This window comes from Populus nigra, chromosome 3, assembly GCF_951802175.1.
Source record: "Populus nigra chromosome 3, ddPopNigr1.1, whole genome shotgun sequence".
NCBI lineage: Eukaryota > Viridiplantae > Streptophyta > Magnoliopsida > Malpighiales > Salicaceae > Populus > Populus nigra.
In genome coordinates this window covers 921147-942489 of record NC_084854.1, presented here as the reverse complement: position 1 = coordinate 942489, position 21343 = coordinate 921147, and the positions used below count along the sequence as shown (strand labels likewise).

At 33.1% G+C, this 21343-nt stretch overlaps 2 protein-coding genes across 3 annotated transcripts; one reads left to right on the top strand and one right to left on the bottom strand.

Moving 5' to 3' along the window:
• Positions 1–2397: 2397 nt before the first annotated feature.
• Positions 2398–7951, top strand: LOC133690333 (glutamate receptor 2.8-like). Its single transcript, XM_062110587.1, has 5 exons — positions 2398–2821; positions 4894–6239; positions 6329–6641; positions 6735–7141; positions 7237–7951. The coding sequence occupies exons 1-5, from the start codon at positions 2539–2541 to the stop codon at positions 7813–7815; spliced, it is 2928 nt and encodes a 975-aa protein (XP_061966571.1). The 5' UTR covers positions 2398–2538; the 3' UTR covers positions 7816–7951.
• An 800-nt stretch (positions 7952–8751) lies between these two features.
• LOC133688664 (histidine kinase 5-like) lies at positions 8752–14679 on the bottom strand. Of its 2 annotated transcripts, none has more exons than XM_062108234.1 (11): positions 14308–14679; positions 12582–13498; positions 12431–12487; positions 12078–12305; positions 11901–11994; positions 11485–11822; positions 10884–11292; positions 10614–10717; positions 9649–10434; positions 9326–9505; positions 8752–9091 (listed from the first exon to the last, which is right to left on the bottom strand). In XM_062108234.1, the coding sequence occupies exons 2-11, from the start codon at positions 13290–13292 to the stop codon at positions 8969–8971; spliced, it is 3030 nt and encodes a 1009-aa protein (XP_061964218.1). In that variant the 5' UTR covers positions 13293–13498; positions 14308–14679; the 3' UTR covers positions 8752–8968. The 2 variants fall into 2 exon arrangements, with proteins under 2 accessions (XP_061964218.1, XP_061964219.1); XM_062108235.1 differs by having other exon boundaries at positions 12582–13360.
• Positions 14680–21343: the final 6664 nt, after the last annotated feature.

Sequence of the window (21343 nt, the reverse complement as noted above, 5' to 3'; positions counted from 1 at the left end):
CTGACTTTCTGCATCCCGCATTAGGTATACAAGCAAGCAATAGAATTTAAAACCCAAGTTGATATTTTTATACATTTTTCTTTCTACAGCTATTAATTTATCCTCCTAGCAATCACAAGAATCATTTGGATTCTTTTCTTGAAACTTGTTGTGTTAGTCATGATTTTTAAACTATGTCAGGGTTCACCAGGGACAAGTTAGGGGCAAGAGGGTCGACCTCAAAAAAAGAATTAAAATGATGATGTTTTGACTTTTTTTTTTTAAATTAACAAGTTGAGTTTTTTTATTTTTATTTTTATTTGAATCAAAACCAATTTAAGCTCCAAATGAACACATCGAGCGGATCTGAATTTTGAAATAATGGCGTTGGTCACCAAGGTCAGAAGAACAAAGGCTACCTAACATCCAAGGCACCTGGTGCTCCAAGGCACTAGGTGTTGGAGATATCTGAACCGGAGGAGAGCCCCCACTTAATTCTTCTTAAAAATCTATGGTGATTTTATTTATTTATTTATTTTGGGGGAGTTGGAAGTAGAATTAAGTAGTAGCTAGGAAAAAGCATGCAGCGGTGTAAAACGCGATTGAATTACTAGAGATAACGATGTGTCTTGAAAACAAAATCCTGTGACATAACAAAGGATGCTTCCTCGAAGGAAGCCACAACTAAAAAAAATGATTGGCAAATTCGATCCTTGTCCTAAACAATAGACAATTACGCACGCACTGTTTAGTGATGGACGGCTAAGACTTGACTTTATGTTAACTGATTTATATTTTATGATGATTAAAATATGCAAGATTTATATTTTATAATAGTGATTAATTACGTAAGGTACACTGGTTTTTTTAGCTACAGCTTGTTGAGGAAAGCCCCGTATGATTTCTCTCAAACAATCAAGAAAAAGCCCGGTGCTTTCTGTTAGTAAAACCTAAAAACAATGAGACAATATCTTATTAAACTCGAACTCGAGAAGATGATGTCGGAACGAAGCTCTTTGCCACCATCGCCGCAAAAGTTGAGGGATCTAAGCTCTTTGACTAAATCAGAGTATTTGTGAATAGCCTCTTGATGATTATCAAAAAATATCTAAGCTTGAATATTCAATAATAATCACAAATACTCTGATTTAGTCAAAGGGTAAACGATGGGGAAATAACCACCAAGACAAGGGATATCATTGACCAGTACAAGGCGAATTCCGACAGATTTTTGTCATATGTGACCAAAAAGTCCAGGTGCCTCTGTTTTACAAGCAAAATTAACATGTGCCGGCAACATTGACTATGGTGGGGGTACTGTACAGTGTAAATGTAAGGCACCGTTTGGGAACGCGGCCGCGTTCCCAAAAAATTTGAAAATTTTTTGTTTTTTTTTTTTGTTAAAATTTAATATGGTTTGTACGTTTTGGATCGTTTTGATGTGCTGATGTCAAAAATGATTTTTAAAAAATAAAAAAACATCGTTGGCATGCATTTTGGCACGAAAAGTTATTTGAAAAGCACCCGCAACCACACTGCCAAACACGCTCTAAATCTCTTGCCATTCTACTCTTCCAACTTTTTCGGAATAACACTTTCTTAAATAATTTTAATATTTAACCAAAATACCCACTCCCCATTTGTGTCAATAGTGTAACCATTTAACTATTTAACTACTAAGTGTTTGTTTTTGTTAGAACATTCTTTTTAAAGCATTTTTCAATTTTTTGTTAGAACATTGACTATGGTGGGGGTACTGTACAGTGTAAATGTAAGACATTTTTTTTTATTATTATTTTTTACAATGGGAGACATAATTTTTAAAAAAGGGAATTAGGGAAAGGAGTAATCTGCTAGGATATAGTATGTAGTTTCAATAGTGTAACCATTTAACTACTAAGTGTTTGTTTTTGTTAGAACATTCTTTTTAAAGCATTTTTCAATTTTTTTTTCTTATGAAATAGTGTTAAATTAATAGTTTTTATGTGATTTTAATTAACATTTCTGATATTAAAAATAAAAAAATATTATACATCACAATACCAAAAACACATTTAGTTTTATTTTCATCAAGTTCACATACACATCGTATAAGACATTGGTGTATATTTGGTGAATTATTTTTTTTATTTATGATAAATGTATTTTAAATTAGTTTATATATTAATTGAAATTAATTTTTTATTTACTTCCTATATATATATATATATATATATATATATATATATATTAAGAAGAATTTAGCTAATTCCTCTTAATACCTTCTATTTGAAAGAAGAATTTAATTCTTCTTCAATGTAAATGTAAATCGCTATCGTAAAATTGTAGCCCTGCAGGACCCACGTCTCCAATTTATTAATATGATTTGATTCAAACAATCAAATCATGCAATTTCCTAGTAATTACAATCACTATTCTTCTCCTCTCTTCAAAATACGGTTAGGCCCCTCCTCAAGAACTTTAGTTTCACCTTATAAATAACACTTCTTTCCTTCCTTCCTTCCAAGCTTAAACCAAGAAAACTAGCTAGAATCAGCTCAACCATAGGTGGATAACAAGATGATCATGAAAGAACGCTCTTTAAATCCTGTTCTATCTTTCTTTTTCTTCCTTTCTTTGATGATTTTGTTCTTAGAAATGGGGGTGGCCCAGAACACAACATCTACAATCCCAGTGAATGTAGGAGTGGTTCTTGACTTGGCTTCTTTGGAGGCCAATATTGCTTTGAGCTGCATCAACATGGCCCTTTCAGACTTCTATGCCTCTCATGGTGACTACAAAACTAGACTGGTCCTCAACACCAGGGACTCAAAGAAAGATGTTATTGGTGCAGCTGCTGCAGGTTCCCTCTCTGCCCCTTCTCTTGGTTCTCATCTCTTTTCTCCAATTATGAACCATTGCTCACCATTTCTTACTGCTAATTATTAACTTCCTCATGCAACATTTTAACAGTAGAGATTTTTACATTCTGTATTAACTATCTGATGAGGTTCTCGGCCTGCAAATCTCTAGTTTGTTCATAGAAATGCAGGTCCATTGACATGATATGAGAATATATATACCGTTGCATGCTTGTTATATTTTTCTTTTCAAGCTAAGGGTATTCTCAGAAAAACCTGCACATATCTAGACAAACTCTCTTTCTGATCGTGTTTACGTAAGCCATTCACGCTCGAACCGGTTTATATAATCATTCTAAGAACCGGTGTTGATTGAGGAATTTCTTCCTCAACTTTTCATTGTAACCCAAAATGACAACGTCTTGGGAAGCTTAATTATCGGCAATCAACACCTTAATTAAGACCAAGAAGGACACGTTTTATCTAAGCCTTACTGTGATAATGAAGCAATAACACACAAAAGTCTAACTTTCTGCTAGCAATGATAAGGAGGGTCAAATCAAAACACACAAAAGTCTTCATAAATTGTGGCTACCCCCCCCCCCCCCCCCCCCCACCTGTAATATTGGAGGTGGTCTCCTAAGCTAATATAATAGCAATAACATAATAAACATAAAGATTTTAATGAGTTAAAAAAAACTAAAAATATAAACTTTAAAATAGTAAATAGATCTACTAGAAAATAACTTAAAATCTAAAAACATCAAGAAAATTAAAACATAATCCTAAAAGAACAAAAAATAATTATAGAAAAATAATAAAATTAATTCAAACAGCAACTTTCAAATCTAATAATGGAAGACCCATCAGTCCAATAAATAACGCAGTTATCTTATTCTTAAGATAACATAGAAATTTTTTTTAACTCTACCTAACAATTAGATCTCTGATTATTTCATTTTTAATATGCTAACCTATGATGCGCGGTCAAACTTTTTTTAAAATCACTTTTGGATTATTAATAATTTAGAATTGATGTCATTGAATAATTTGTTTAACTTGTCACTGTCTTATCAGCTACCTTTTTATATGTAATTAACCGCCTGAGATGTACTTCTTAAAATAAAATATGAACATGATAAGTTTGGCACTGCCTATTTTAATTGTGTAGTACTGCTACGCCGATCATTGCATTATTTTTGTGGTTACCATTTCGATAATCATGTGGTTACCATTTCAATCTATAAATTATTTTTGTTGATATAAAAATATTAGTTTTTGTTATATCTTATAATTTTATTTAATAATTTAAATTATTAGGTTAAGATTATTTTTTGATATGGTATCAAAATCTTGATAACTAAATGATCACAAGATTAAATTTTATTATTTTTATTTATTTGATAAAAATTAAGTATAAGTTTAATGTAAACTTGTATAAATTTTAAGTTTAAAGAGTTTTTATTTGGGAGGATATATAAAAAAATAATATAAATTATATTTTAAAATTTTATTTTAAAACTTAAACTATTAAATAAAAATGGTTGTTTGACGGTTATTGCATTATGCATGTACACTCACCAGTTAATTAGCTTAGTTTTCCCTCAAGTTAAAACAAAAGTTCATGCTCTGCTTAAAAAGTTTGGATTGATAGTGAAAGAAATATATAGCTCGATCAGCATGGATTGCTAGACAAAAGCATGTTAATTTTCTGCTGTCATGTCATATCTTGATTTATAAGATAGTGTTTAGTTATTGTTTTAAAATAGAAAAGACAAGGAAATAAACATAAAGAAAACATATTTTCTTGTTTTTTTATTTATTTATTTATTTTAAAATGATAAAAATTCATTATAAAATTATTTGAGATACATGTTTATTTTATTCATAAGTCCCTTATGCATTAGAACACTAACCAAATCCAACATAAGGTGTAGAGCAATTAAAAGAGAGGAGCTCACAGATCATAAAACGTGACTGCAGAATGATCATCCTATAAGAAACTGTGATCCTTTGCTTGATCGTTCTCTGCTGCAGAAGTCTTTAATTTTTCTAATCTCCTTTCGAAATGCAGCCCTGGACTTGATAAAAAATGTGGAAGTGCAAGCAATCTTAGGGCCAACAACATCAATGCAAGCCAATTTTGTTATTGACCTTGGAGAAAAAGCTCAGGTGCCAATTATATCTTTTTCTGCAACAAGTCCTTCTCTTACTTCCATCAGGAGTTCATATTTCTTGCGAGCAACACAAAATGATTCAGCTCAAGTGAACGCCATAAGTGCTATAGTTCAAGCCTTTGGATGGAGAGAAGCGGTGCCCATCTACATTGACAATGAATATGGAGAGGGAATCATACCTTATTTAACTGATGCTCTGCAAGAAGTTGATGTTCGTGTGCCCTACCGGAGTGTCATTTCTCCATCGGCCACTGATGATCAAATTGTTGAGGAGCTTTATAAGTTGATGACAATGCAAACTAGAGTTTTCATTGTGCATATGTATCGCTCTCTAGGCACTCGGCTCTTCACCAAAGCAAAAGAGATTGGAATGATGAGTGAAGGCTATGTTTGGATCATGACAGACGGTCTGAGTGTTGATTTCTTGAGTTCACCAAATCATTCTGTTACCGATACTATCCAAGGAGTATTGGGTATTAAACCTTATGTTCCAAGAACAAAAGCGCTTGAATATTTTCGAGCTCGGTGGAAAAGGCAATTCCTACGAGATAATCCAAATAAAATTGATGCTGAGTTGAACATTTATGGACTCCTGGCCTATGATGCTGCTACAGCATTGGCCTTGGCAGTTGAGAAAGCCGGCACTACAAATTTTGGCTTCCAAAAGGCAAATGTTTCTAGCAATTCATCAACTGATCTTGCAACTCTTGGCATCTCTTTAAATGGTCCAAACATTCTTCGAGCTTTATCGACCACTAGTTTCAAAGGCCTTACAGGAGATTACCTTTTTGTTGATGGGCAGTTGCAATCACCAGCTTTTCAGATAGCTAATGTGAACGGAAATGGAGGAAGACGGATTGGATTTTGGACGCCAACAGAAGGACTTGTGAAAACACTGAATCCGAGAATAAATAAACGTATGAATTCAACTTCTACTTCCAGACTTTCCACTGTAATTTTTCCTGGGGATACAACTGTGGTTCCCAAGGGTTGGGAGATTCCCACAAATGAGAAGAAGTTGAAAATAGGAGTGCCTGTGAAGTCTGGCTTCAGTGAGTTTGTAGCAGTAACAAAAGATCCTGGTTCCAACACCACAACATTCACCGGATTCTGCATTGATGTCTTTGATGCTGCAGTCAAAGCATTGCCTTATGCTTTGCCTTATGAGTACATCCCCTTTGCCAAGCCTGATGGCGAACCTGCTGGAACTTACAACGATCTGGCCTATCAAGTGTACTTGAAGGTAAGACTTGCTCTCTCCTTTTCTGTTCTTGTAACTATATCACATTGAATATCATTCACATTGACGTATTTTATGTTTATTGCCAACAGAATTATGATGCCGTGGTTGGAGACATAACTATTGTCTACAACAGGTCCTTGTACATCGACTATACCCTGCCTTTCACAGAAAGTGGTGTCTCCATGATTGTTCCGATTGCAGACAACAACAGCAAAAATGCATGGGTCTTCATGAAACCTTTGACATGGGACCTTTGGGTGAGCAGTTTTCTGTTCTTTGTTTTCATTGGATTTGTGGTCTGGGTTCTTGAGCACAGAATAAATGAAGATTTTCGAGGGTCAGCTTCAGATCAAGCTGGCACTAGTTTCTGGTTTTCCTTCTCAACTATGGTTTTTGCACAACGTAATCTCCCTTCCCTTGTGAATTTTACCTCTACTGTTGTACTAGCACTCCATATATATAAACACCAAATTGACTTTATGTTTATATTTACAGGGGAGAGAGTGGTTAGCAACTTGTCTAGGGCGGTGATAATCATCTGGTGTTTTGTTGTATTGATCCTCACGCAGAGTTACACCGCCAGTTTAACAAGCCTACTTACCGTCGAGCAGCTGAAGCCTACAGTTACTGATGTGCGTGAGCTCATTAAGAAAGGGGAGTATGTGGGCTACCAGAAGGGTTCTTTTATTCTAGGAATCTTGTTAGACTTGGGGTTCGACAAGTCCAAGCTCATGGTGTATAGTTCTCCAGAAGAATGCCACCATCTTTTCTCCAAAGGAAGTGGAAATGGTGGTATTGCTGCTGCTTTCGACGAACTTGCATATATAAAGCTCATTCTGTCAAGATATTGCTCCAAATATACCATGATTGATCCTAAATTTAAAACAGGCGGTTTTGGCTTTGTAAGCCCACTTTCCTATCTTGTTATTTCCATTTACTCTGTGGCTAATAAGTGCATATATAGTTTCTCATGTATCCTTTCTTTTTGTAACTTCAGGTCTTCCCTAAAGGTTCTCCTCTAGTGCCTGATATATCGAGGGCAATTTTAAATGTGACCGAGGGAGATGAAATGAAGCAAATAGAGGGTGCATGGTTTGGCAAAAAAAGCACTTGTCCAGAATCCAGCTCCTCAATTTCATCTAATAGCCTTAGTCTGAAGAGTTTCTGGGGGTTATTTTTAATTGCAGGACTAGCTGCATTGTTAGCTCTCATTATCTTCGTAGTCATGTTTGTTTACCGAGAAAGAAACGTCTTGAGGTCCTCTGATTCCACAGCTTCAATAAGGAGTAGAATTGAAAACTTCTTTAGAATTTTCATTCAAAGGGACTTGACATCCAGTACTTTCAGACAAAGTGATCTGAATGATAGAAATGGCATCAGTCTGCCTACTATGTGTGCTCCAAGCCCATCAGCCTATTCAATCGACACGGAATATCCAGCCAATCGATCTTCTGCAAGCTATGATTCTAGTCCAAATAGGGAAACACCTCACGAGGTCGCAATAGATATCGATCAGCTTACCAACCGAAATCAGGAGAGACCGGCAGCTTTGGAAATAGACCATGAAAATAATTGACTTGTAGGTTATCATTTGACACTTCTTACACCAGTAGTCATTAGCATTGTAAAGAAATGGAATTACTGTATTAAAAATACATGTAAGTGTGATTATTTTACTAAGATTTAGGTAAGATTAAACCGGGTTTCAGAAATTGAGTTACTTTATATTTCTTGCCTTCTGTTTTTCTCTGAGTTGTGTTACTGAGGAGCATCTGCCATTACCTTCTGTACCTTCATATTTTTTTGTGATATACCTTCTTGCCTTTTCTTACAAGTCCTAACTTAACAAGAACCCAGAGATTTGCCTAGCGTTGAAGATTGCTTCAGGAATCCATGAGTCCTGTTTTTTCTTTCAGCCTAGGATTAGGAATGTTCTCATAGTCATCAAAGGAGGACATTGTGGCATAATCTACTGCAGAAGCTGAAATTATAGTAACAACAGGAGTAGTGAATCAAGCATTATAGCTCAAGAAGATTCTATGTGATTTTTACATGGATTAGAAGGAAATTACATAGATCTCAGTAGATAATCAAGCAGCAATAACAACTTCTCACAATCCAGTGTTTCATGGAAAAACCAAATATTTTAATATGAAACTCTATTGTTTTTACAAGAGATGTAGAAAAATGATGAGGTTATGTTAATTCACTGTAAAACTGAAGATCCGTTAACAGATATGTTCACCAAGGCACTTCCAACAAGCAAATTCGAATTCCTAAGACAGAAAATTGGAATTTTTAATTCCTGAAGCAAGGAGTGTTGAAGACTCCTTCTGGAGTCCTATTTTTTTCTATTTTGTTATCATCAAATAAATGTTGAGCTAGTATGTAGGAACAAATTAGTCGGTTAAGATTTTATTTGCTGATTTGCGGTTGTTTGTTTTTACTATAAATGTAATGAAGTTTTAATGAATAAAATAGTAACTGAAGTCTGGACAACAATAGCAGACTATTATCATAAAATTCTCTCGTGTTTTCTTTTCTTTTCTTCCTTTTAAAATCATCACCTAGTCTTTGAGGAAAAATGTTAAAATAATCTTGGAGAAGGGAAAAAGTAATGACATGGAACTATACAACTTCTACTGAGATATACTAATGGCTGCAAAGAACATGTTACATTGGTTACAAAACTTTCCTAGCATTTTTTGTACACAAATTTACAGCAGAAATCATGGTAGATATTGTTCCAAGCACTCTTTTATTTTTCGAAAAGTCACGGGCTTTGAAACAAATGAGTCCATGCCATTTGCATAGCATTCCTCTGCACTCTCTGACAATGCATTTGCTGTCATCTGCACATTCACCAGCAGAATCTGTTAGCGTACGCTGACAGAAGAAAAGAAGACATCTTTCGGTGGTTCTGGCGTAAATTGGCTAGTATAGAAACCAAGACACATTGCTGTGTTTTGATTGATAATAATGTTTAACAAATGGCTAATAATATTCAGGATAGTAAGATTACAAGTGAATCAGGAGAGGAAATGGGGTATCAAGATTTTAAGGGTTATTGATAGTGAAGTGCTTACTGCAATTATAGGAATCCGCTTATGATCATGAATTGAACTCTGACCATGTAGTACTGAAGCTGAAGACGGTGCACATGGCTCTATTCCAGCCTTAATAGCAGCATCCCAATTGCCAGTTTCTTCGAAAGAACGAATCAATTGTGTGGCTTGAAGACCATTCATAACAGGCATGCAGACATCCTGCAAAATTTGTATTCACGGTTACTGAAACTTAAGAATCAAAGTATTCAGCTTAATCGAAATTGCATTCACACCTAAACTCATCAGAAGAAGCATGAACAAAGAAAAGGAGGTGGTGGAAATTATTTGAATCTAGAAATTACCATCAAAATGAGATCATAAGAACAGGACTGAACTGCACGCACTGCTTCAACTCCGTTATTTACGACATCCATGGTGTGGCCTAACTGCTTCATCATTGATTTCGTCACCATTACGTTGATCTTGTTATCTTCTACTAGAAGGATCTTAGGCTTTGGTTTTGATTCTGGTTCTGGTTCTTGTGGAATGCTGCTAGAATTGCACTGAGAACTTGTGGCAGATTTCTCTTGTTCCTGACACGACCCTGGTGGGTCACCTAACACTTCTTTGTGATTATAGCAGTTTTTAGTACCATTAGGGATTTTACTCTCTGTTTCATCTAGACATTGTTTTCTTCTACAAACTACATTCTCGTTGTCACGGTCTGGACTATGACTAAATGAGCTTTCAGGTTCAGATAATGTCTCGGCAACTTCAACCATAGAACAGGCATCCTCAACAGAAGTTGTCTCTTTCAATCTAGCGTTACCAGAAGGGAATGAGCAAGAATCCTCAGAGAATCCATTGAGTATAGGGGAATTACTGAAACCAATACTATGTGGCAACAATTTTTGAGTCCTGGTGGATCCATTAGAAGAGAATAGAGAGCCCAAAGTACGTGGTTGGAACCGAAAGAAGCCAGCAGTTTCATCCTCTAGTGGAGCATCATGATCAGCCATCTCTGAAAGATCATCAGGATCATCGGAAGAATCACAGGTTGATGATACCTTATACGGTAGCACAAACGTAAACGTAGATCCACATTTCACTTTGCTAGACACAGTGAGACGGCCTCCCATCAGCTCAACCTAATCCAAATGCATAGAAAAGTAAGAAGGCTGTCTCAAAATCTGTATTCACACGATGTTCTGTTTCCCATCAATTTAAGCTATAAAATCATGTTTGTATCAAAGTTTCAGAATACAAATTTCAGTTTATTACAGTCAAAGTACAAATCACAAATGGCTTGGGTGGTCAGAAAACTCACCAGCTGTTTGCATATCGCAAGGCCTAGCCCTGTCCCGCCATATTTTCGAGCATGATCCGCACTAACTTGCATGTATTTTTTGAATAGAGTAGGTAAAGCATTATCTGACATGAAAAAGAAATGTAATGAGTGCTTCTACAATAGAAATTAACTTAGAATGTAATAGACAGCTAGAGTATTGATAAACAGAAAAAAAGAAGAAAAGAAAATACTCAATTCTTCGACTAGGCAGATGATTTTAGAATAGAGTTAAGCATATTGATAATGTACCTGGGATTCCAATGCCGGTGTCATAAACATCACAGCAAAGCCACACTGTTGTTCCAGGTGCTTCAGGTTCCTCCCCTTTATCTCCGTCCATTGTGTTTCCATTTTTAACCGGTGTTTGAGGTTCATTGCTAGGCAAATGATTAGGATATGGACCTTCACTGTATTTTGTACTGTGGAAACTTTTTCGATCGCTGCTACTTTGAGACGAGGATGTAGGCTTGCCTTCCTTTGGCTCATTTGTGGTTGACTGATCTGCAGATGACTTCTGATGTTTTCTTTCAGCTTTTCCATAACATGGATCCGATACGACATAAAGTTTTATCCCTACTTTCCCTTCATGAGTAAACTTTATTGCATTGCTTATCAAGTTGGTGAGGATTTGCCGGATCCTAAGAACATCTCCAATGACCTAAAACTAAAGCATGATTAGTGTTTTTTTAATTTAAAATCGTAACAGATGTTACCTTCAGACAGAGCTAAATGGCACAAAAATATTGATATTGCAGATTCAATTTATATAAAAACAATATTCATGAGCAATTCTGCATCTAAAGTTTTTCTTAAAAGTTATTCTATCGACTTTGTGTTATGAAACTTTTACCTCAATGGGAACATCATCGGCTACACGTCCTTCCAAGGTCAGAATCTTTTGCAATGATGCCGCAGCAGTCTGCAGCACATGTTTTACTACCTCTCGTGGTCGGAATTTCGTAGCCTCCAACTTCATAACACCTGATTCAACCTTGGAAAGGTCGAGTATGTCATTTATAAGTTGAAGAACCAAATCTCCTGAAGATATCATGACATTCAATAGTTGTCTTTGCTCGCGATCAAGGTTTGTGGTGGAGAGAATCTCAGCCATGCTAACAACTCCAGAGAGAGGTGATCTTATCTCATGAGACATGGTTGCTAGCATTTGTTTTGCACGCATTGTTTCCTCTGCAAAAGTACAGAGGTACAAAGTCAGATTGAACTTCTTAAGTCACCACCACAGAAATTGTCGACGAAAAAACAAACCTGTTATATGGATTGTTTTGTTAAGTTCTGTTTCCTTAGCTTTCTGTACTGCTATCTCTTCTCGAAGCCTTGCCATTTTCTCTCTTTTCCTTACCTGTTTTGCAACCAGGAACATAAATGTCTATTCTTTTGCTAGATCAAGAAGATTCTAAATAACCACGAAAAAGAATGATTTACCTGATCAGTTACATCCATTCCCATATAGTTTATACCGATTGTCTCCCCGGACTTGCTAAAAACAGGTTCCACATAGATCAAAAATGTCTTTGAACCAAATAATTCTGTCTCAAATGTGATTTCCCTCTTTGCAGGCAATCCTTTATCCAAAACTTCTTTCTTGAAATCTTGAGATTCCTTAACTCCTGCGCCTGAAAAAATTTCGACATCTGTTTTTCCTATAATTTCCTGAAAATGGAATGGACAATATAGAATTATAGATAGGTAATTCAGTGACTCGAGCTAGCTAGCAATCCTTTGAAGAGGAACAATGAAAATGAAAAAGAAATCCTGCCTCGGTCACAATTTCTTACCTCCTCTTGCAAACGCGGAAAATGATTATAGATAAAGCGATATCTTAAATCTTTATCCTGAAAGAAATAATCAACAAATCAGACCTTTTAGCTAGAAATTGGGCGCAGGCAGGCAGAAAGAATAGGATTATGTCTGCTTTACTCATAATACCTGATGGCCTATAACAACAGGAGCATTTTGAAGTACAAAATGTAAGAAATTATCAGCCCTTTTCAGAATCTGTGTCAACTCTTCAACTGGGGAGGATTGCTTTTCCAAGTTCTGTATGCTTTCTTGTAACTTCTCTGTCAGTAACTCCTCTCTGTGGACACTGGCCTCCAACAATTTCTCTAAATGCACTACTCGCTGTTTCCAGTATGCGACGGTGTCGAATTCGGCATCTATGTCTACTCTCTTGCTTTGAACAATGATATCACTTTTTCTCCGAGGAATATCTTGATATATATCAAAAATTTCATCCAAAATAGAAATCTGTCGTTTATCACCACTGTATCTTTCTTCCTCAAACCGAAAATCCTCCAATATCTCCAATTTCTTGAGCTCAACTTCCTCCCTTTGTTTGTTTAAGATGTCAAGCTCTTCTCTGAGAAGGCGGACTGCATTTGCCTGTTTATACTCCCAGTGTTGTACAAGATGTGCCAACTGAGAAGAGCCCCTATCAGTGTAATTCGTCAGCTCGACAAGGTGATGGAAATCAACTATAGTTGGCCCCTCAACTATGGTAACCTCCTCTAACATGTCTTGATCCCCTACCGGCTTCTCTACATATGGCTTTGAACTATCAATATCTTCAGGCCACATTGAAGAGAGGGCTTCAATGTCCATGTCCTCCATTTGATCATTCTCCATTTCGCAGACCATTAAACTAATTACATCAAATTTATGCGTCCATCATTCAAAGGCTACTGAACCACTGTACTCGCGCCACTCTACGCACCAGAAACAATGAAAAACTTCAACCTTCTTAAACCCTTTACTTGCATAAGAAAATCTTCAAACGGCAGTGGTAGAAAATCCAAAACCATGAAATCTGATGCAATTTATTTTGACGGGAAAATTGTGAATTCCTATTGGAACCAACAGAGCAAAAATGAATTACTGGAGAAAACTCACATCCTACACTTCAGAAATGGAGAATCACATATACATTTACAAACATATCATGCATCAAAATCTTGAACATAAGGGAGCAGAAGCAGCAGCAAGAGCAATAAATAACAGCAAAATTGGATTGCTATACAATAAAAGCAGAGTTGATTGGCTATAGTAGTTTTATCTATTAAACAAAATTCTCTGATAAATATTGAACCAATTGATTCAAGACTTGAAACAGCACTTAGGCTATTTCACTTTGACAATCACAACAAACTTGAAATTAAAGAAAAAGAATCATTAAAATTAAAGAAAAAATAATTCAAAAAATGCAAATAGTATGGCCCAATTCAGAATTTTTTCAACTTCTGATAATCGCTTAATTTGCTGAATTATGCAAGGAATAAGAGAGAAGAATACCACTTTCCAGGAAACCAAACAAAGTGTAGAACTGAAAAGCTGACACACAAAAGCCAGAACAGCCTATACAAGACCACATGGCAACAAAAAATTTTACAGAGAAAGGAGGATTCTTTGAGTTAAATCAGTTAACCAAAGCAAAAGAATTTGGTCTACATTTTCTCATTTATAAGAACATAAAGGACTTCTTGTGCTGCATCATTTTCCACCTCAAACAACATTAAAGGACAAGAAGCGCAAACTCATGCCATTGCCAAAAAAATTTCACGTACAAAGCAAAGGATCCATCAAACAAAACAATTCAAGAAACACTTCCAATCAAACCCAAAACATTGAATTCAAGAAACACAAAGAAACAACTAACCTTGGTGAATGGTGATTGAATCAAAGCTCATGCAACCAAGAAGCAAAGAAGATCAAGAAAGTAACATAGGCAGACAAGAAAATGAAAGTTTAAGGGGGGGAAACTTTTTCACTGTAGATCTAATGATGAGGAATCTGGATCCTGGTTTTAACTACTGAGTCAATTCTTTTCAATGGATAATTAGCTACTAACAGAGAGAGGGAGAGAGGGAGAGAGCAAGGAGGGCATGTGAAAGGCAAAAAACAAAAACAAAACGTGGAGAGAACAGAAGGTATAATACTAATATTCTAGCTAGGCAGCTAGCTACTAACACCAAGAAGCCATGTGCATTCGGAGGTCAAAAATATTAGAAAAATTCTTCAAATTTAGCCTTTTTTTCACTCTTTTTAATTTATATAATATTCTATAAATCTTTTTCTCTCTTTCTGTGTTTTTAAAGTGACATTCATAGTCTCTTCTCTGCAACAAAAAAAAAGATTGGAAATCACCACTTTGGTCTCTTATACTTGTGTTTTCTCTGTCTTCATGCTTTTACTACAGAGTAAGAGAGGGTTTTTTTTAGTATTTTTTAAATGGGAAGGGAGTTCTCCTGATTTGCCCGCCTTTTATTATTTTTAGGGAAGTGTTTGATTAATGGTTATAGACAGAATGGATGGAGATTAAAAAAAACGAGACAGAGATATAATTGTATTTTGTGGAGATATATTTCATAAAATGATTATTTTTTTAACGTGTTTAGTTAGGGTAGATAAAACAAAATAAAATATAAAAATATATATTTTATTTTTAATATATATTGTTGCTAAACTTATATATTTTAAAAAATAATTAGATATTTTTTTATTTTAATTTATATTAAGCATTGAAATTAATAATATTATAATAACCATAATTATAAAATCAAGATTGACTTGATTAGTTGACCCAGGATCTGAACTAGTTTGAGTTTAAGAAAAAGATGAATGATTGACTAGATTTAACCCAGTCAAAAACCAAAGTCAACCCAGGATAAAACCCGGGCAAAAAAATCATTGACTTTTTTTTGAAAAAAAATTGATTAAAACAAGGTCGCTTTGATTATTTTTATGTTTTTTTTTTTGTCAATCGGATTGACCCTCCCTACCAGTGACTTGAACCTTGCATCGAGTTAACTCTCAAGTCAGGTTTTAAAACTATAATAATAATAATTATTATTATTATTTTTATCCATATGTTGACTCGGGTCAACCTGTGCTAACCCTCTCAACTCGTGACCTAAGTCTTGCCCTAATTAACCTCCAAGTCAGGTTTTAAAATATGATAATAACAACTTTTATTATTATATTGACCCGGGTCAACCCAATTTGATCTTCCTAATCCGTGACTCAGGCCTTGCCTCTGGTTGACCTTTGAATCAAGTTTTGAAACTTTGATAATAACCACTTTTATTTTATGATTGCCCGAGTTAATCTAGATTGACCCTCCTGACACATGACTCGAACCTTACCTTGAGTCGACCCCTAAATCAGATTTTAAAGTTATGATAATAACTATTTTTATCATTATGTTGACTAGGGTCAATGGTTAACCCCACTCGTGACCCAGGCCTTGCCCCTAGTCGACTCTCAAATCGGGTGTCAAATTATGATAATAATCACTTTTATTCTTATGTTGACCAGGGTCAGCCCGACTCATGACTCGAGCATCGACCAGTGACTCGAGTTTTACCCTGAATCGACCCCCAAGTTGTGTTTAAAAATTATGTTAATAATTATTTTTATGGTTACATGTCTTAATTGAACAATTTTGAAATTAATAGTTTTTTACAAAGACATTTTAAAAATAAAAAATAATAAATATTGTCTTTAAAAACATATATCATTTGTACCTCCTGTTTTGAAAGTACAGAAATTTAGAGACAAATTTATTTTTATGTCTCTATCTTTGTCTTTTCAACTAAATATATTTTTGTTCAAAGATAGTAACCAAATACTACCTAAGAGATATGTTGGGATGATGAATTATAGTTTCAAAACTCGATACGGGATCAATTTAGAGCAAGGTTTGGATCACAAGTTGAAAAAATTGATCCCAAAAAAAATTAAAAATAATAACAAAACAAAATTGTTTTGACAAAAGATCAATAAAAAAAGTCAATAGGTTAATTAGGCAAGTTTTTTTCTTTCTACTTTTTTTTTCAATCCAAACCTCGTGTTCTGGATTAACTCGAGAAGCCAGATCTGATGATCAAGGTTTTAAAACATTAATGGATGAGTCACCAAGATGGGAGTTTTTGTGTGTTGAGAATTTACACTGTAATTGGTGTAGGGAAGCAGGTGAAAAGTTTTGATTAAGATTAATTAAGTTTTAAACAAATATCAGTTTAGCTAATAAATTTAAATTTGGGTTATGCTTAAGATTATGCTCTCTTCAATGCTTAAATTTTTGTGTTTGATGGCATGACATGACTGAATAAAACTGAAGTAAATTGATTCAAATATATATTTATTGTTAAATAAAAAAAATTCAGCAGTTTAATCTCTCGTTACAACACTTACATAATGTGTAAAAAAATATTTTTTTTATTTTCTTTTTTCTTTAAAAAAAAAAAGATTTGAACTCGAGATTTCAAAACTTGTAGTCTTTCCTTTTTGTCTCTTTTACAACCTAATGATGATGTATTTTCATAATGGATCCTTTTATTTTCTCATGTCCCATGTTGACGGGGGTGGTTGATTTATGTTATTCCTGTTTTCTTACAAGCCTTGAGCATGCTAGCTATTCCTATGTAATAAGTATACATTTATATGGGAAAATACATAAAAAAAAGTCCGACCGATTTATATTATCAGAAAAATAAAAAATACCAACAAAATATTTCTCTGTAAACAATTTTAATATTTTATTTTAAAAAGAAAATTGTAGTAATGATATAAATAATGGAGCACATTGAATATAATTAAACTCCGTTTAGAAACGTGTTTTAAACCGTGTTTCATTAAAATTAAAAATTATATATTTAAATTTAATTTTTTATATATTTTTTTAGATCATTTTGATGTACTAATATCAAAAATAATTTTATAAAAATAAAAAATATATTATTTTAATACATTTTAAATAGAAAAATATTTTAAAAAACAACTGCTATCATATTATCAAATAAATAGTTAATTGGGCATTGTAGTGCCCGAGGGAAAGGAACACTAAAATATAATTAACTTCAAAGAAAGTTTGAATAATTTATATGAACAACAGATTAGTTGGAAGGATATGGTGATAAGTTGGTTTAGTCTATAAAAAGGCAATGCCTATATATATATATATATATATATATATATATATATATATATATATAGAGTTTATGCAACCATAACAAGTAAGCCACTTCCTCGTCTCTTCCTGTGGCATTTGGACCTATATAGCCTCCATCGCAATTCCTCATTAATTGATCCTCCTTGTCGACAAAGGCAGAGAAAATATATAAAATATGCCATATAGCTATTAAACTATTGATCAAAGCGTAAATAATTATATATATTCATTTTATTAAAAGTATATTGTCCTTGAAGAAAATATTTAAGAGTAATAAGCAGTCCTTCTGTTAGGTTATGTTACTTTTCCATCAAGCTAGGATTAGTAGTATTTACCAAGTGATTAGCATGTGATATTAAAATCACAAGAGAAATTAATTAACACGTGTGTTTAATTAGGGCTATATATGTAATGAGAGTTTACATGCTAGCGAGGTGCGTTTAATATTAACTCCAATTTGGACAGAAACCTAAGTACTTCGTTTAATACAAGGATTAATCTTTAAGGAGCCTTGGCACATTTTACTTTTAGTCTAAACTACTTGGAATATTGCATTTTGTGGTAACAAGTGATGATCACTAGGTAATCTCAAGGGATGGATTTGATTAATTATATAAGGTATGTTTCTTTCTTAATTCTAACTTGGTGTTCAAAATCAGGTTTCAAAAAATAAATTTTTCATAAATGTACTAATTGTAATGCAAAGATCATATCTTTAATGAGGAGGGGGAAATGATTTAATTACCATATGCAAACGTTAGATAATAATAATAATAATAAATTATATATCACATAGGTGCATATGAATCACGACCCCATGGCAAGTGTTTATATACCATGATCATGGCATGTTAGCATGCCATCACTGGCTCCTTTAATTCCTATATAACCGTAGGAATACTTGTTCATCAATATATATATATATAGACCACACACCAAGTTCCATTTTCCTGATTATTATAACAAAAAATGTAAGAGTGTCTATTAAAAAAGAAGGTTTTTTAATAAATAAAAAGAAACATAAAAAACAAAGTTATTGAAATCAGCTCAATTCAAGGTTTTGGTCGTGGCCGGGTATACTCCTTGAACCTTGTCATTAATTTAAAAAAAAAATTAAAAAGTTATTTGCTTCCGGTGACATTAATAAAGGATAAATATCAATTATATATTATTAATGAGATAATAAATATGCTAAGTCTTTTAAAAGATCTTTTGTACACCTATAAGTGTAAGGGAATCATTATCTCAAATATGAATGACTCATATAATTATTTTAAATGAAAGGCATGATGGTTTATCATGCCTAAAATACTTTTAATCTAGGAGATCATTTAGGGTTCAACACATGGTTGTAGAACCCGATAGTTTTTAAATACAAGTGTTTTGGGTCTCACACTTTCGTCAGACTTATATTGTCTTGGGTTTGGATGATTGTCAAATTCAAGTATCTTGGGTTTGATATATTCATCAGATTCATATTGCATTGTGTTTAGTCGATTTTCAAACTCAAGTGTCTTAAGTTTGACACGTTTGCCAAACATATATTGTCTTGGATCTGATATATTTTCTAAGCCCATATTATCTTGAATCTAGTTATCAATAAAACTCAAATGCTTTAGACTAAGTACATTTAGAGACCCATATTGTCCTTTTTAATTTATAAAAATTTAGCTAAAAATTAGTGACTCATTATATTGTACTTTGATTTTACTAATGAATGTCAACTGCTTGCGTATTCGTAGTTACCATAGCATATAAGGTTAATTAAAAATTTCCAAATAAATTAAATAGAATTAAGTGAAACCACTTTGCTTAACCATATTTTAATCAAGCTGCTAGCTAGCCAACTCCCTAATTATTTAATAATTAAACCCCTTTTTGAAGGAATAAATTAAACAAAACCCTTTACTGGCCATAAAGAACCTTTGGTGGAAGAGAGAGTCACACTGATAGGTTAATTAATTAATCACTTTTAAGAAAAAAATAATTACATGGAAGAGAAAGATGATTGGGTGAGACAGCATCCTCAATACACGGATTACTTAACTGCTAAAAAATTTCGGTAAGTGTGATTCAGTCCCTTTCACTAGGTTTACCAAAGATGGCAATAATTATTTAATTAATTTTTAAGGGTTTTGTTTAAATTAATAAATAATGGTATTGATGACTACAGATAATTAACCACAGAAATAAAGCAATGTGATTGGTTCATATACTTGCCAACGTTGAAGATTTATATATAAAAAAAATCATTTAATTAAGGATTAGTTTGTGATGTTTTTCCTAAGTTCATTTTGGCATCTCTTTGGCCTTTTTTGTTGGGTTTTATATATTAAAAAAATGGTGTAAGTAAACCTATTAGGGTTAGCTCAAGTGGTTAAAACTTGGTTTTCTAAGGATTTATGTATGTTGAATCGTTAATGAATTTTAAATTTTTATGTATTACCTAATATGGAATTTTAAAAATATATATATAACTAATTACGACAATAAAAATAAACCCGCAATTATATACAACTCTAATATATATATAATCATTAACAATAATTATCTTCATAAATTTGGTTTTCATGCGTGATCACAGACAAACAAATAAACATTTGCATAATCAATCCAGAGTTGAGTGCTTAATTTGTTATCACATGTCATAATTTTATTTTTATTTTTAGGGTAGAGGAGGAAAGCACATGTTCTCTTGATTTTTCTCCTCATGGTCGGCATCATGTTACCCTTAGTTGACTGTTTACGATATTAATTGGTAACATGGCTTTGCAAATTAATTAAGATCCCAACGCACAATTAATATTAAATATTATAACAGCTTAAGTTTTCATAAAAATTATCATATGGAAATTCGTTTACACTCATGCATTCTGCATATCATAATTCCTTATTCCACTTTAGAAATTACTTCTAAGAGCATTTGGTTTTTTTAAAAAAAAATAAAAAATCACCATCAGTTGATATAGATGGAACATGTCTTTTTATAACATTGTGTTTGAAATGATATAAAATTATTTTAGAGATATATTTATTTTTATATTTCAATATTTATCTATTTCACTAAACATGTTTTTGTCTCTTTTATTATAAGATACTAACTAAACACAACATTGAAAAACTAAAATTTCATATATTAGTTTTTTTTTTAAAAAAAGAGAGTATTACACGAAATTCATAAGAAATTAAAATATATAAAGATGCATAGTTTAAATCTTGTGTAACCTATTTAGTGTATATTTAGTAATGGGATACACAATATTTTTGCAAAATAATTTTTCAATTGATAATGCATTAAAAATATTTTTTTTAATATTAACATATCAAAATCATTAAAAAAACACCTAAAATGCATCAATTTCATAATTTTCAGAAAAAAATAATTTAAAAAACAAATTGAACCACAAAAATAAACACTCTTAATATGATTGACATTATATCTATTCGTGAATGGTTTATGATTTTTTTTATTTGTAACATGAGTTGATTTATAATTAGTTGGTGAATGGATAAGTATTATGTATTATTGCTAGATAATTACATGGTATTGTTCTTAATTATTATGTGATTAATTTTCTTTATAAAGACCATATTCATGAAATAACTTCTAATGCATCAAACTAGTGGCATATATATTCTACATCACTTATTGGCAAATAACAATATATAGCTAAAGCCTAAAATGCATTGTTCACCTAATTAAAGGAAGAATGCAATGAGGAATAAAAATCACTAATCATTT